General features: G+C 41.3%; 3 protein-coding genes across 5 annotated transcripts; 2 read left to right on the top strand and 1 right to left on the bottom strand.

The window, feature by feature from the left end:
- Positions 1–408: 408 nt before the first annotated feature.
- On the top strand, positions 409–3,757 carry lysmd3 (LysM, putative peptidoglycan-binding, domain containing 3). 2 transcript variants are annotated; one of them, XM_026187317.2, is made up of 3 exons: positions 409–548; positions 1,415–1,690; positions 2,197–3,757. In XM_026187317.2, exons 2-3 carry the CDS (start codon positions 1,424–1,426, stop codon positions 2,887–2,889), a joined length of 960 nt encoding a protein of 319 aa, XP_026043102.1. In that variant the 5' UTR covers positions 409–548; positions 1,415–1,423; the 3' UTR covers positions 2,890–3,757. The 2 variants fall into 2 exon arrangements, with proteins under 2 accessions (XP_026043102.1, XP_080165198.1); XM_080309072.1 differs by having other exon boundaries at positions 412–548; positions 1,368–1,690.
- Positions 3,382–7,656, bottom strand: polr3g (polymerase (RNA) III (DNA directed) polypeptide G). Of its 2 annotated transcripts, none has more exons than XM_026187321.2 (8): positions 7,401–7,656; positions 7,097–7,228; positions 6,274–6,403; positions 4,609–4,674; positions 4,471–4,530; positions 4,320–4,381; positions 4,120–4,239; positions 3,382–4,025 (listed from the first exon to the last, which is right to left on the bottom strand). In XM_026187321.2, the coding sequence occupies exons 2-8, from the start codon at positions 7,205–7,207 to the stop codon at positions 3,936–3,938; spliced, it is 639 nt and encodes a 212-aa protein (XP_026043106.1). In that variant the 5' UTR covers positions 7,208–7,228; positions 7,401–7,656; the 3' UTR covers positions 3,382–3,935. The 2 variants fall into 2 exon arrangements, with proteins under 2 accessions (XP_026043106.1, XP_026043108.1); XM_026187323.2 differs by having other exon boundaries at positions 7,513–7,652.
- Positions 7,657–7,759: 103 nt separating this feature from the next.
- On the top strand, positions 7,760–11,173 carry mblac2 (metallo-beta-lactamase domain containing 2). The gene is made up of 3 exons (XM_026187320.2): positions 7,760–8,367; positions 9,953–10,167; positions 10,437–11,173. Exons 1-3 carry the CDS (start codon positions 7,926–7,928, stop codon positions 10,608–10,610), a joined length of 831 nt encoding a protein of 276 aa, XP_026043105.1. The 5' UTR covers positions 7,760–7,925; the 3' UTR covers positions 10,611–11,173.
- The last annotated feature ends 287 nt before the right edge of the window (positions 11,174–11,460 follow it).

Below are 11,460 nucleotides of genomic sequence, written 5' to 3'. Positions count from 1 at the left end.
TGAAACCTCTGAAAACACACCAAACACACCAAAAGACAACAAGAGGCCAGAAGCAGTAGTGACACAGGGCGTCCAAAAAAGTCCCTGAGCCAGGACTATCCAACTCCCAGGTCAGAAAACAAACGATACGGCCTTCGGCTAAGGAAAATTAAAAAAAAAAAAAAACATCTCTTACTGCTCTGTTTATTTCTTTAAATGAACACTTGTACTTTTTTGTCATAGAAGAATAAGAATATTAATATGAATATGAACACCAAGGCGTTTCCAGGCCAGCCAAGAGAAACCCGTTCTCACTCCCGACACGTACACGCAGTTTTACTTGACGTTGGGCGCCACCTCGCGGCAAAAAAATAAAGGTTGCGCTGCGGTCGCGTGTGGTAGCGTCATTACGTAAATATTGTGTTGACGTGGCGTGAGCGGTAGCAGTTCAATAGCGGTTAGCAGGCACGTAACAAACAGACTACAGGGAGAGACCAAGGAGAATCCAGTGGAAGTATGGACAGTAGAAAGAACAATTGAGGGATCGGGATTCACTTTATCAGGCAAAGGTAGTTGTAAACGATTTCCTAAAGACATTTTAATCAACTGCTGATCAACGGGACACAAAGCTCATTAGCGGTGGCGATATAATAAATGTGGACTCCAGTTAGCACTAGCCTAGCCCGTGGAGATGGGTCGCTTCTTGTTGGAGAGGATCTGGAAAGTCTGTTTAAGACAGTTGTTTAATGGCTTAAAGAAAGTGTTTCTTAACTTACGCAGTTATTTCTGAAATATAATCGTCCCACACCTCACCGTTGTTTTACGAGAAAAGCGAGAGTGTAGCAGCATTGTGCTGTTCGTAGACAACAACGTAGCTAAATAGTTGCTAACCTTAAATTTTAGCCACCATATCACTTTACGAGCTTGGTTAGTTAATCGCATGCTTGCGTACTTGAATAAGAAGATGATTGCTGGTGTGCCCGTTGTTTAAACCATTCAGCACTAGATGCTGCTTACATAGCACTCGTTGTCTGGCCTTACATTGGTTCAAAAATAGACGGCTTCTTGTTTAAACTGATAACATAGTATTGCCTTGCAGTTATTTCACAATTGTGATATGGTGGACCTTTATCTGATCTGACTGAGCCTTTTTGAGAGCTGACTAGCCTGATCATATAGCATGATCATAGTGGTATAGGTTGAGACTAAAACATTCAGTGTAATCAGTCTTATCTGTCAGATCATAGTAGGATTGATGTGTTTTCTGTATATACAGCCAAAATGTTAATGCCTATTCTGTTGAACTACAGTAGCACATGTTAAGTAAGTTGGATAGCCCATAGATTTTAAGATGCACACTCTAATAAGTTTTTTTTTTCTTGATTCAGTCTATCAGCCTGTGCTCTGAGCCATTGTTTCCTTCTGCCTAAAACAGTGAAGAAAAATGTCCAGCAGAAGCCAGCACTATGGATTCCAGTCAGCCACCATGGTGCAGCCTGCCAATGGCGGGCATGCCTATCTGTTCGGAAACAACAGCTCAGAAAATGATATGTCAGAAGAGGATGGGGAAAGCTATGAGCTTCGGCCTCGTGGCAGAGAGAGACTCCGGAGGAGCACCTCTAAAGAGAGAATGGATGACATTATCTATTTGACCAGAGATATCCAGGAGGGAGACACTCTGAACAGCATCGCCCTACAGTACCATTGCTCAGTATGTGTTTACTTAGATTTGTGTGTTTGTCTTACCTCTCCTTTGCAGCATGGACTAAAATCCTCATTTGTTTGTTTTTGTACACCTGCACTTTTCTCTTTATGTGGGAAACGTACAGAAACATGCTTTGTTGCTTTATATGTCTAGGAAAGCAGGTGAGTTGTAGGTAGGTAAGCTGCTGTTGCTCACTTTATTTTATGATGATAGTGGTTATTAATTTCTGAAATTGAAACTGCTTGCTAAACAAAGAATTGGAAGCAACCTAACACCTTCAGATTGAAACATTGTAGTTTTCACTACAATGTTTCAAAATGATTTCTTATTATATGTAAAGCAGCACTTTTTTAGAAAAGATATGTGAGATTGACAAACATCTGTGGAAAGTTTATTATAATCAGTGTTTTTTTTATATATGCATGTAAAGAGTTCAAGTACAGGTTTAACAGACAGCAAATTGTAAGTGGCTTATTAATTACTTATAATTTTTTTCCCCCTGTGAATCCCAGGTGGCGGACATCAAGCGTGCGAACAACCTTTTGACAGAGCAGGACTTTTTTGCCCTGCGTTCAGTTAAGATTCCTGTGAGGCGCTTTAGTGTCCTCACTGAGACTCATAACGCTGCTACTCTCAAATCTGCCTCGCCCACAGGCACTAGACACCCGCCTCAGGTCTCGCACATTACTTCTCTCCCTTCTGAATCCTCCATGGACTCCTGTTCTTCCACTGACAGCGTGGAAGGATTCCTGATGGAGAAGGACAAGGACATTGAGCGGCTGGTGAAATCCACAGGACCATCTCGGAGCGGCCTCAGTGAGGTTGTGTCCTCTTTAACGCAGCAGCAGCCATTACTAGGAGAAGCTGGATATAAACCAGTACAGAGGAAGGATCCTTATTATGGGGCAGACTGGGGCATGGGATGGTGGACTGCTGTGGCAATCATGCTTTTTGTCGGCATCGTCACACCCATCTTTTATCTGTTGTACTATGAAGTTCTTGTGAAAGCTGACGTTAGCCATCATGGTATGCCTACACAAACTCAGAAAGGCTTCTCTCATGAGTCTCAACAAGGCAACGGTTCGATCGGGAGTCAAGACATTCCTGGAGATGCTCAACATAGGCTTGCAGTTAATGGAACTCAGCAGGGACGGGTTGCGGACAAAGCAGGAGACGGTGGAGATAGAGAAAATGAGAAAACATAGCATAGCACCTAAAATGTGTCGCTAACTCAGAGAACTAATAGAACTATCCTGATGTTCCCATTTACAGATAACTTTTAAAACATCACTCTAATCCATCTGGCTGAACTATACAGGAGACAATAACTTTGGAGGATTGAAAGATTAAGTTGTGGCCACAATCATAACTTGCGTCTCTCCATTTGCATACAGTTGACAGACTGAATGTGGGTCCAACTCTTTGCAAGATTTACGTCTGGTTTGATAGACCAATGCTGTGCTGCTTCAACCTTTTTAAAAGTGACTGTATTTCATAGTTGGTCTGAGTGTCTCCTGTAAACTCGAGATGGTGTCTTTGCAGTCAGCTGTGCTGGAGAATTTTTAGCCGGTTACACACAAATGCTGCCCAGGGAGTTTGTGGATTTGTATAAAAGATGTTTGAGCTGTAACTTTTGCCATGTTAGTTACATTGCACTTTCCAATGGTACTTGTTGGAAAAGTTAGGATTGCTGCCACTGTGTGTGTAATTAAAATTAATTTATTTGAAGACTGAACATCAGTTTTTACGTACACTACCAGTATTGATCCTCAGTTGGAGTTAAAATGATTTTTTCTTGAATTTCCATCCTGCTTGAAAGAACTGGGGTTTTTTTTTTTTCCCCAATTAAAAATCAAAAATATAAATAAGAGCATGGTGAGGAAAATGCACAATATTCCCACAATAACGCATTTGTAATTATGTACAATTTTTAGACTTGTTATGTAGCCCTTTTATTTTATCACTGTGTTCAGTTGATATTCTATGACAGAGCATTGTGTGTTCTTAACAGTATGTGCCTTTCAACCTGTGAAACCTGACTAGAGGATGAAAAATAAATCTATTTTGAATAAATTATTGCCATGTGCAAATATTTCAGTATTTCTTATTTACATTAGTCTTTAACGAAAGCTTGATTAGAAAAGAATTTGCTCCACTCTACTGAACAGCTTTCCCAACTCATGTGCAATATTTAACCAAAAGAAGCAGTCACATTATGTTTAACTTCAGCACTTCCTTGCTTGAGAGACGCTCAGTATGTTGCTTCGGCATCCATATTATCGTCACTGTCCGCGGCGAAATCTTCACCGTTGTCGAAGTAGCTTTCTATGTAGTCGTTTTCCTACACGGGACAAATAAAAAGCAATGTCAGATCTAGTTTGCACATATTGATCATTATGTGTAACACATTTTTCAGTACATCTTGAAATTTGCACCTCTTCAATATCCTCCTCTTCGTATTCTTCCTCTTCAATTTCCTCTTCTTCATCCTTATTTCCTGGCTTCTTTTCAGTCTCCTCATCTGATTTTTCAGGGTCATCTTTGTTTGCCAGTTCCTGACATTAATATCAAATTACTCACGAGAAACACCAAAGATGTGGAGAGAGAACTGACAGTAAATTTAAATGAAGCTTACATCTAATTTGGTCAGAATGTTCTCTGCGTCCTTGCGTGATATCTTCGCACTTTTCTTTGTGCCTGTTGGAGTTAAACATTGGGTCTTTATTCTTATAGTAACAAAGAAAGTAAAAAGAAATGTCATTTCATACATATTGTGTTTAATGTACCCGTTTTAGCTCGAGGTCGTTTTCTTCTGGGCATCAGTTCTTTTGGAAAAAGGTTCCAGTCTAAAAAAATAAAAATGTTATCATCGTCCTCTTTTTTTGTGTTCCACCTAACCCCATGATGATGTGTTACATACGTACCTGGAGTCCATTCATTGTCATCAATCTGGCTTTGCTTCAGGTATCTCTCGGTGTATCTCTCCACTTCTGTTTTCATGTAAACAAAAGAAAGGTCATACTCTTAAAAACACTTACTCTATTGTGCGTCAACACAAACTGCAGTGTTACTCGTGATCCTCACCCCACATTGTCATGGTCAGTAGTTCGCATACAGTCAATGGCATGAATGTGATGGTAATTCGGGGCTTTAATGATTTCTTTGAACTCTTATTTTTATAGAGTGGAAGGACTGTACAGCATGCACCATTAATGCCTCTAACAACAAAACAAAAAAACCCCCAAAGAATTTGTTACACAAGCTTGGATTAATTTTGGCAGTCCTTGAAGGATGAAAGGATTGATAACACTAAATGGCGCCCACCCAGACGGACCCGACTTTTAAGCATAGTCCACAAATTTTCAATAACGTTGAGGCTGTGGTTTTGGGAAAGCCAGAATCTTAATGTTGGTCTTGCTTTATCCAATCCAAAACCAATGTTGATGTGCATTTGGGAACACTGTCCTGTTTGAACACCCAGTTGTGTCCAAAATTTCAACCGTCTAGCTGTGGATTTAAGGTGAATTTGAAGTTGTTGATTTTTTACAGACGAGAATTTGGCCATGTAGGCAGCTGCAAATTTCAGTTGTTGATTTTGGAGCAGGGTATTCTTTTGTGGTCGGCAAAAGAACTAAAACTCGGCTGGTCTTTGAGTAATTTCAATTTCACGGTAGACTTGTGACCCGGTTGTTCTTGGGTTGTTGTGAACATCCTAACCAATTTTCTCTTATCTGAGGGTAACAGTTCGGATCTTCTTCCAGAAAATGGAAAACTTGGAATCTGATATTGTTTAAAAATAGCTCAAATAGACTTTCCCCAAATTATGTAAATTATCAATTCTCCTTCTTGGATCTTCACAGAGTTCCTTCAACTCTCCCATTGTGCGTCAATACAATGAGCCCTGTCAAACAAATCCTTCTTTTTTTCCTGTCAAAGACAGACTAGTTGTTTTCAATGATGATCACTGATGAGAAGTTAATAGGCCTTGGTCTCATCAAGCTAAAAGACGTTTAATATCTGTTCTGCTCTACAGCCCATCAACCAGCTCTCTTTTTACTGCAGGTTTGGGATGGAGTACAATGTCTAACAGCTATCTAAGACAGTGGAAGTAGTGCCCAACCGTGGGATGAGAGTCTTGCTGAAGAGGCTGTAGATATGAAGCAGCTGCTTCTCTGTTTATCGGTCATGATGTGTGTATATTTGCTTCTGCACAGAAGAACTGGGTGCACCTCCTTTTCATAGATAATTTCCCTATAGTCATGTTCACCACAGACCCCCTGCTGAATAAGCAATCCCCCCCTTCCCCCTATAAAATACACTGACTTCTTTACATGGTTACATTTAGCTAACTGTGGAACAGGAGAGTTCTAAAAAGCCAGTAATCCAGACAAAAGAAATCTGTGGTTTCGCAAGATGAGACATCTGTAACTCAATATTCTGTCATTAATCTGCATCTCTCCCTTTCCCAGATATGACCTTAACTGAAAGTCTTTGTTCCTAAAAGCTGCATTATCTTCCCCAACAGCAGACAACTGTCTTACAGCGTCATTTCAGCTGATGTCAGGCTTCTAATGCACCGCTCTCCTCACCTGCTTTATTGGACTGAGGTTTGATGTTGTGTGGCAGCCGTTGCATTGTTCCCCTCATCTCTTGTTTTAAGGCCAGCATGTAGTCCTCATCCTCACCAGCTTTCAGTGGAACTGGTTTAAAATCAGTGTTCTGGAGAAGTACGGATGATGTAATGCCGATATTAATGATGTTCAAGTGCAAATAAATTTCAAATCTAACTGAAATTCAGACTGCCATGTAAAGGTGTTCAACTTTTTCAGTATGAATAGTCAAAATATACTACATTGTAAGCATAGCATAGTCCAAACTGTGTTTAAAAGAAAAAAAATCCCCATAAAGCATCCTGGCAGAATCCAAGAGGAATGTAAATATCTGCCATATTCTTGGGGAATACACACGGCCAATGAAAACCTGGCCATGAATTTTACATAAGCACATACATTATTGCCCTTTACCCCCTTTGTGCTTATTTGTGAACACTGTGAGAGACACTCATTGGGTCATAACTCTTAAACACATGTTGGCCATGAGCACGATGAATATACTTTCATCTGCCTTCATTTAAATACAAATGCAGTAAAATGTTTTGTAAATTTCATTACAAAGAATAAACCTTAACTTATTATAAGTAAACGTCTACTGTATATAGTCTGCTATTCAAATTCCATGCAAATTTCACCTACCTCTCTCAAAAAGGTCTCTCCTAAAGTCACTCCAGTAAAGTTTGACCTCAACCCTTTTGAGCATTAGAGGTGAATTTGTTATATTGAAATGCAATCTGACATACTGCTTGTGTGTGTGTGCGCTTGTGTGTGTGTGTAAAAGACTGTGTTCGGTACTTACTGGAAACAGAGGACTGGGCCCCACCCTGGCTTCTGGCATGTTGCCCCTGCCGATGCCCAGAGCGTCAATATTGAAGGTAAAAGCACCCACTCCACGACCCTTGCCTGCCATGGCTGCAGGTCTCCTCTGTTCCTGCACACACACACACACACACACACACACGTCCACATATCTCCAGTCAACACGTGTTGATGAAAGTTAACGTACTACAGCTTCCATCGCCTTTAGCGTGACTCTGCCAGCAATGAAGCTTTAGTCAGCATCAGAGACGCACTCTGCGTGTATAGTATGTTGAAATACTTACTAGAAGCCTGTTAGTATACTGCGCCTAATGTAAAAAAAGCACAGTCTACTTCAGAGCTGGACAGCGATATTTAGCTCTTACTGGATCCGCATGTTTCAGTTTTTTAATGTACCTCTCTGGCCGGTTTTATCTGTCCCTCGGCAACTTCTTAAAAATCACATACATTTCAGCTGAACCTAATGAAGATACTGCTTAGCTAGCACCGGCTTTGGAAACCTGCACACGCCATACGCCACTGTCAGCATGCGTAAATGTGGCTTTAACTCGCTCCTCCTCTGCGTGACGACAGAGGAGGCGTGGTTTGCGTATAGCCAATTGCAACCCACGTTAAGCTGCCGTCGTTTATCGGTTTGCCCAGTGAGCTTAGTGTCCTCCTACAAGGGTGTGTCTGCGGCCACCATCGCATTAACCTCAATGAAAACATATCATCTGTAGCTGGTAGGCTAGTTACACCTCTCCCCCCAATAAATCACCTGACAGTACGACACCATACTGAACCCTACTTCGACAAGCGAATGAACTGGGATGTCTGCAGTCGACTGGTACGCTCACAAATCGCTCGGAGACGGAATCTTCTGGATCCAGGAGCGATTCTACCAGTCGGAGAACCGAGCCAACATCTGGTTGCTGCGCGGCACACACCAGGACGTGGTGATAGACACGGGTCTGGGCTTAAGGAGCTTACCTGAATACATCGACGCCAAAGGCCTGCTGGGAAAAGACCCGCAGAGGAAGAACCCGTTGCTTGCCATCGCCACCCACGCCCACTTCGACCACTCCGGTGGTCTGCATCAGTTCCAACAGGTGGGCGTCCACAGCGCGGAGGTCGATGCCCTGGCCAACGGAGACAACTTCGAGACGGTCACTTGGCTCAGCGACAGGGAGATAGCCGAGGCTCCCAGCCCGGGATGGAGGGCAAGGCACTACAAAGTCAAGGCTGTGCAGCCCACACACATACTGCAGGAGGGTAGGTAGGAGATACAGCCCTTGTAGATTTGATTTAGGCTAGAGGGATGGATCTGTGATCAAATACCAGCGTGGTCTAAAAGCATTCACTTAGTGACAAGGACCATAATCGATACAGTAATGGGCTTGATGGATGCACCAGGCCTAGTGTGAGCACAGTACGCTCTACAGAGTCGTTTCCAGCCTCAGATTCTGCACAGCGATTTGGCAGAAGACCAACAATGACTTGCTAGCTCACACATCGAAACGTATTACATATGTAATGGAGGTAGTGGGGATGGGACAAGGGGGGCGGTCTGCCAGTAATTTTTACAGTTACAAAGTAGGCTAGAGGAACCAGTTCAATGCAGCAACATGAGGCCAGGACTGGTGATTACACAGGTGCAATTATCCCATTACATAAAACAGGATATTCTATCCAAGGAATGCAGGTACAGACAATTTCTCCCTATTAGAAGTGGATGCTTTTAAAAAAAAAAACAACCAAAAAAATTCTATTGGTAGCAACTATATGCTCATTCTCTATATCTGCAGAGCTGTTCTATTTTAAGCCAGTGTGATGGCTTTGATGTATTCTCTTGCTTCCAAGAAAGAAGAAGAGCATACAGAGACTGGTGTCACACTTAATGAAAGCATCCCTCTGCACGGAGTAACAACCACACAGTCTTCTCTTTTCTTAAACAATTTTTTTATAGTAGAATAGAATTCAACTTTATTGTCATTGCACAACTTACAGGTACAAGGCAACGAAATGCAGTTTGCATCCATCCAGAAGTGCTTTAGCCATGATATAGATCTATTACAAATATATATTAGCAATAATATAGATATGTAAGTATATTACAGAAATGGGTCTATTATGGTATGTTATAATGTACACGGTATGAAGTATGTTGTGAATATTCTATAACTATAAGTATGTACAGGTTGTAGTGAGTACAAGCTATGTACAGGCTATGAACAGGATATAAATATGAAAAACTATACAGAAATATAAGATATACAGCTATACAGAAATGTGAACTATGCAAGTTATAAACAGTTGTAGAATTAAAAATTAAAAAATTATTATTAAAAATTATTATTATTATTAGTGGGTCAGAGATCAGCAGGTGGCGAGCTGAATCAACCTACTTGATAAATGTGAAAGTGGATACATTGTTTGAAAGCACTGGTCACTGGAGTCTTTATGTAAAGCACACATTCACCAGAATAGCACACATAATAATACACAAAGCTTATATCATAAATAATGTATTTGCTGAACCACTATATCCATTGGGGTTTGATGCAAAATGCAGTATTGTAGAGTAACTTGTTCTGCTGTGTCAGAGCCACTACTGCAGTGCAGCTGGTATATCTCATTCCCTGATGTATCAACTTCACCCTTTTTGCCAGTGCAACTCATAACTGGCCTCGACCAAATCGATGATATACTGAATGTCACAGAATCTGTGTGACTCAGTGACATGACAGTCTAAGATTTTAAATGCATAGTCGCCGGTGATTACGGTTCATGCCATGTTTGTATGTGTGAATAATTATCAAAACCTAATGCCTTCTCAACCTCTCTTTCTCCTGCTTAGGTGATGTCATCAATCTTGGTGATAGACAGCTGACTGTGCTTCACATGCCCGGACACTCTCGGGGAAGCATTTGCCTTCATGACCGGGACAATAAGTTGCTTTTCAGTGGCGACGTTGTGTATGACGGCGCAATGATTGACTGGCTGCCCTACAGCCATGTCAGTGACTACATAAGCAGCTGTGAGCGCCTGGTTGGGCTGGTGGACAGCGAACAGGTAACTCTAAGGCCCACTAGAGAGCAGCCTCACAATTTCAGTACACAGTTCCACTTTTTTTCCAGGGGTATTTATCCCAAAGCACCGTATATCAACATTTCATAGATTTATAATGAAAATGTCTGAAATTTGGCATACCAGTATCTATTAGCCTACATATACAAGCTGTGTTTTCTGTGCTAATACTTAAAACAATATAATTTAACATGTACTAAACATTATTTGTTAAATAAAATACATGTTTATTGGCTTTAAAATTGATTTAACAGGTCGACCAAGTCCTCCCAGGGCACTACAACGCATTCGGTGCGAAGCGGCTCCATCGGCTTGCCTCCACGTACATCAGCAGGGCTGAAACATGCCCTGCAAAGTTCTCCACGTTTGCCTGGAGGAGTCTGGCTGGGGTGGCTCTGCGGGTGTGCAACCCACGGTGTGCCTGCTAATGAGAGTGGGTCATTGAGCTGCAGGAAGCAAGTGCACAAAGAGAGATGTTTTAGTATGGAGGACATGGAAGACTGGGGGCGGGGTTACCTCTGTTTTATCTGCAACTTAACGTAATGCTGTCCATTTACTTATGTAATCCAGCTGAAAATCAAGTAATTGCCAAACTTTGTGTGAAATGTCCCTACTGGGTTACAGAAGTGAATAATCAGCACCATATGAAGCCTATTATAAAAATATTTACTGGTCTTATATGCTGATGAATATGTATATGTCGGTGTTAATATAATTCAGTGTTTGATTTTTATACTTTAAGCATACGTGAAGTTACAATAGCACAACAATAGCACAACTCTGCACTACAAACAGAACAGGGCGCTTTGGGTTTTCCTCTGAGACATTTGAAACAAAGTCATTATGGCCATAGTGTTCTCTATGCATATTACAATGCTCAGTGAAGACTCAGTGTCGACTACCTCCGATGTTTGTAATTGTGCTTTGTACTATTGACTAATCTGCGGCTTTGCTATCGAAACATAGACAATAAAAGTCTCTGTTCTACCTACTTTTTGAGTCTTTTGCAGCACAGATTGCGGCGGCTTCTAAGTGGATTTGCTTCTCCAGGGGGAACTCAAATGGGATTTGTTGCAAGAGAGGGAAAAAGGGGCAGAACAGAAGTGGATGGAATATGATCCAACACATGTTCAAAGGATAGAGAACTTAAAGTCATTTCCTGATCTGATGGAAACCTCTCTCAATGCATGGAAAGGGTTTAATTTGGGGGGCTTTTAGTGTACAAAATTAAGAAAAGTAGCGTGATTTAACCTTCTAACAGAAATATCAGATTTTATT

The sequence above is a fragment of the Astatotilapia calliptera genome, chromosome 12 (assembly GCF_964374335.1).
Source record: "Astatotilapia calliptera chromosome 12, fAstCal68.1, whole genome shotgun sequence".
NCBI classification, from domain to species: domain Eukaryota; kingdom Metazoa; phylum Chordata; class Actinopteri; order Cichliformes; family Cichlidae; genus Astatotilapia; species Astatotilapia calliptera.
The sequence above is the reverse complement of the archived record's forward strand: the minus strand, read 5'-3'. Positions and strand labels throughout refer to the sequence as shown.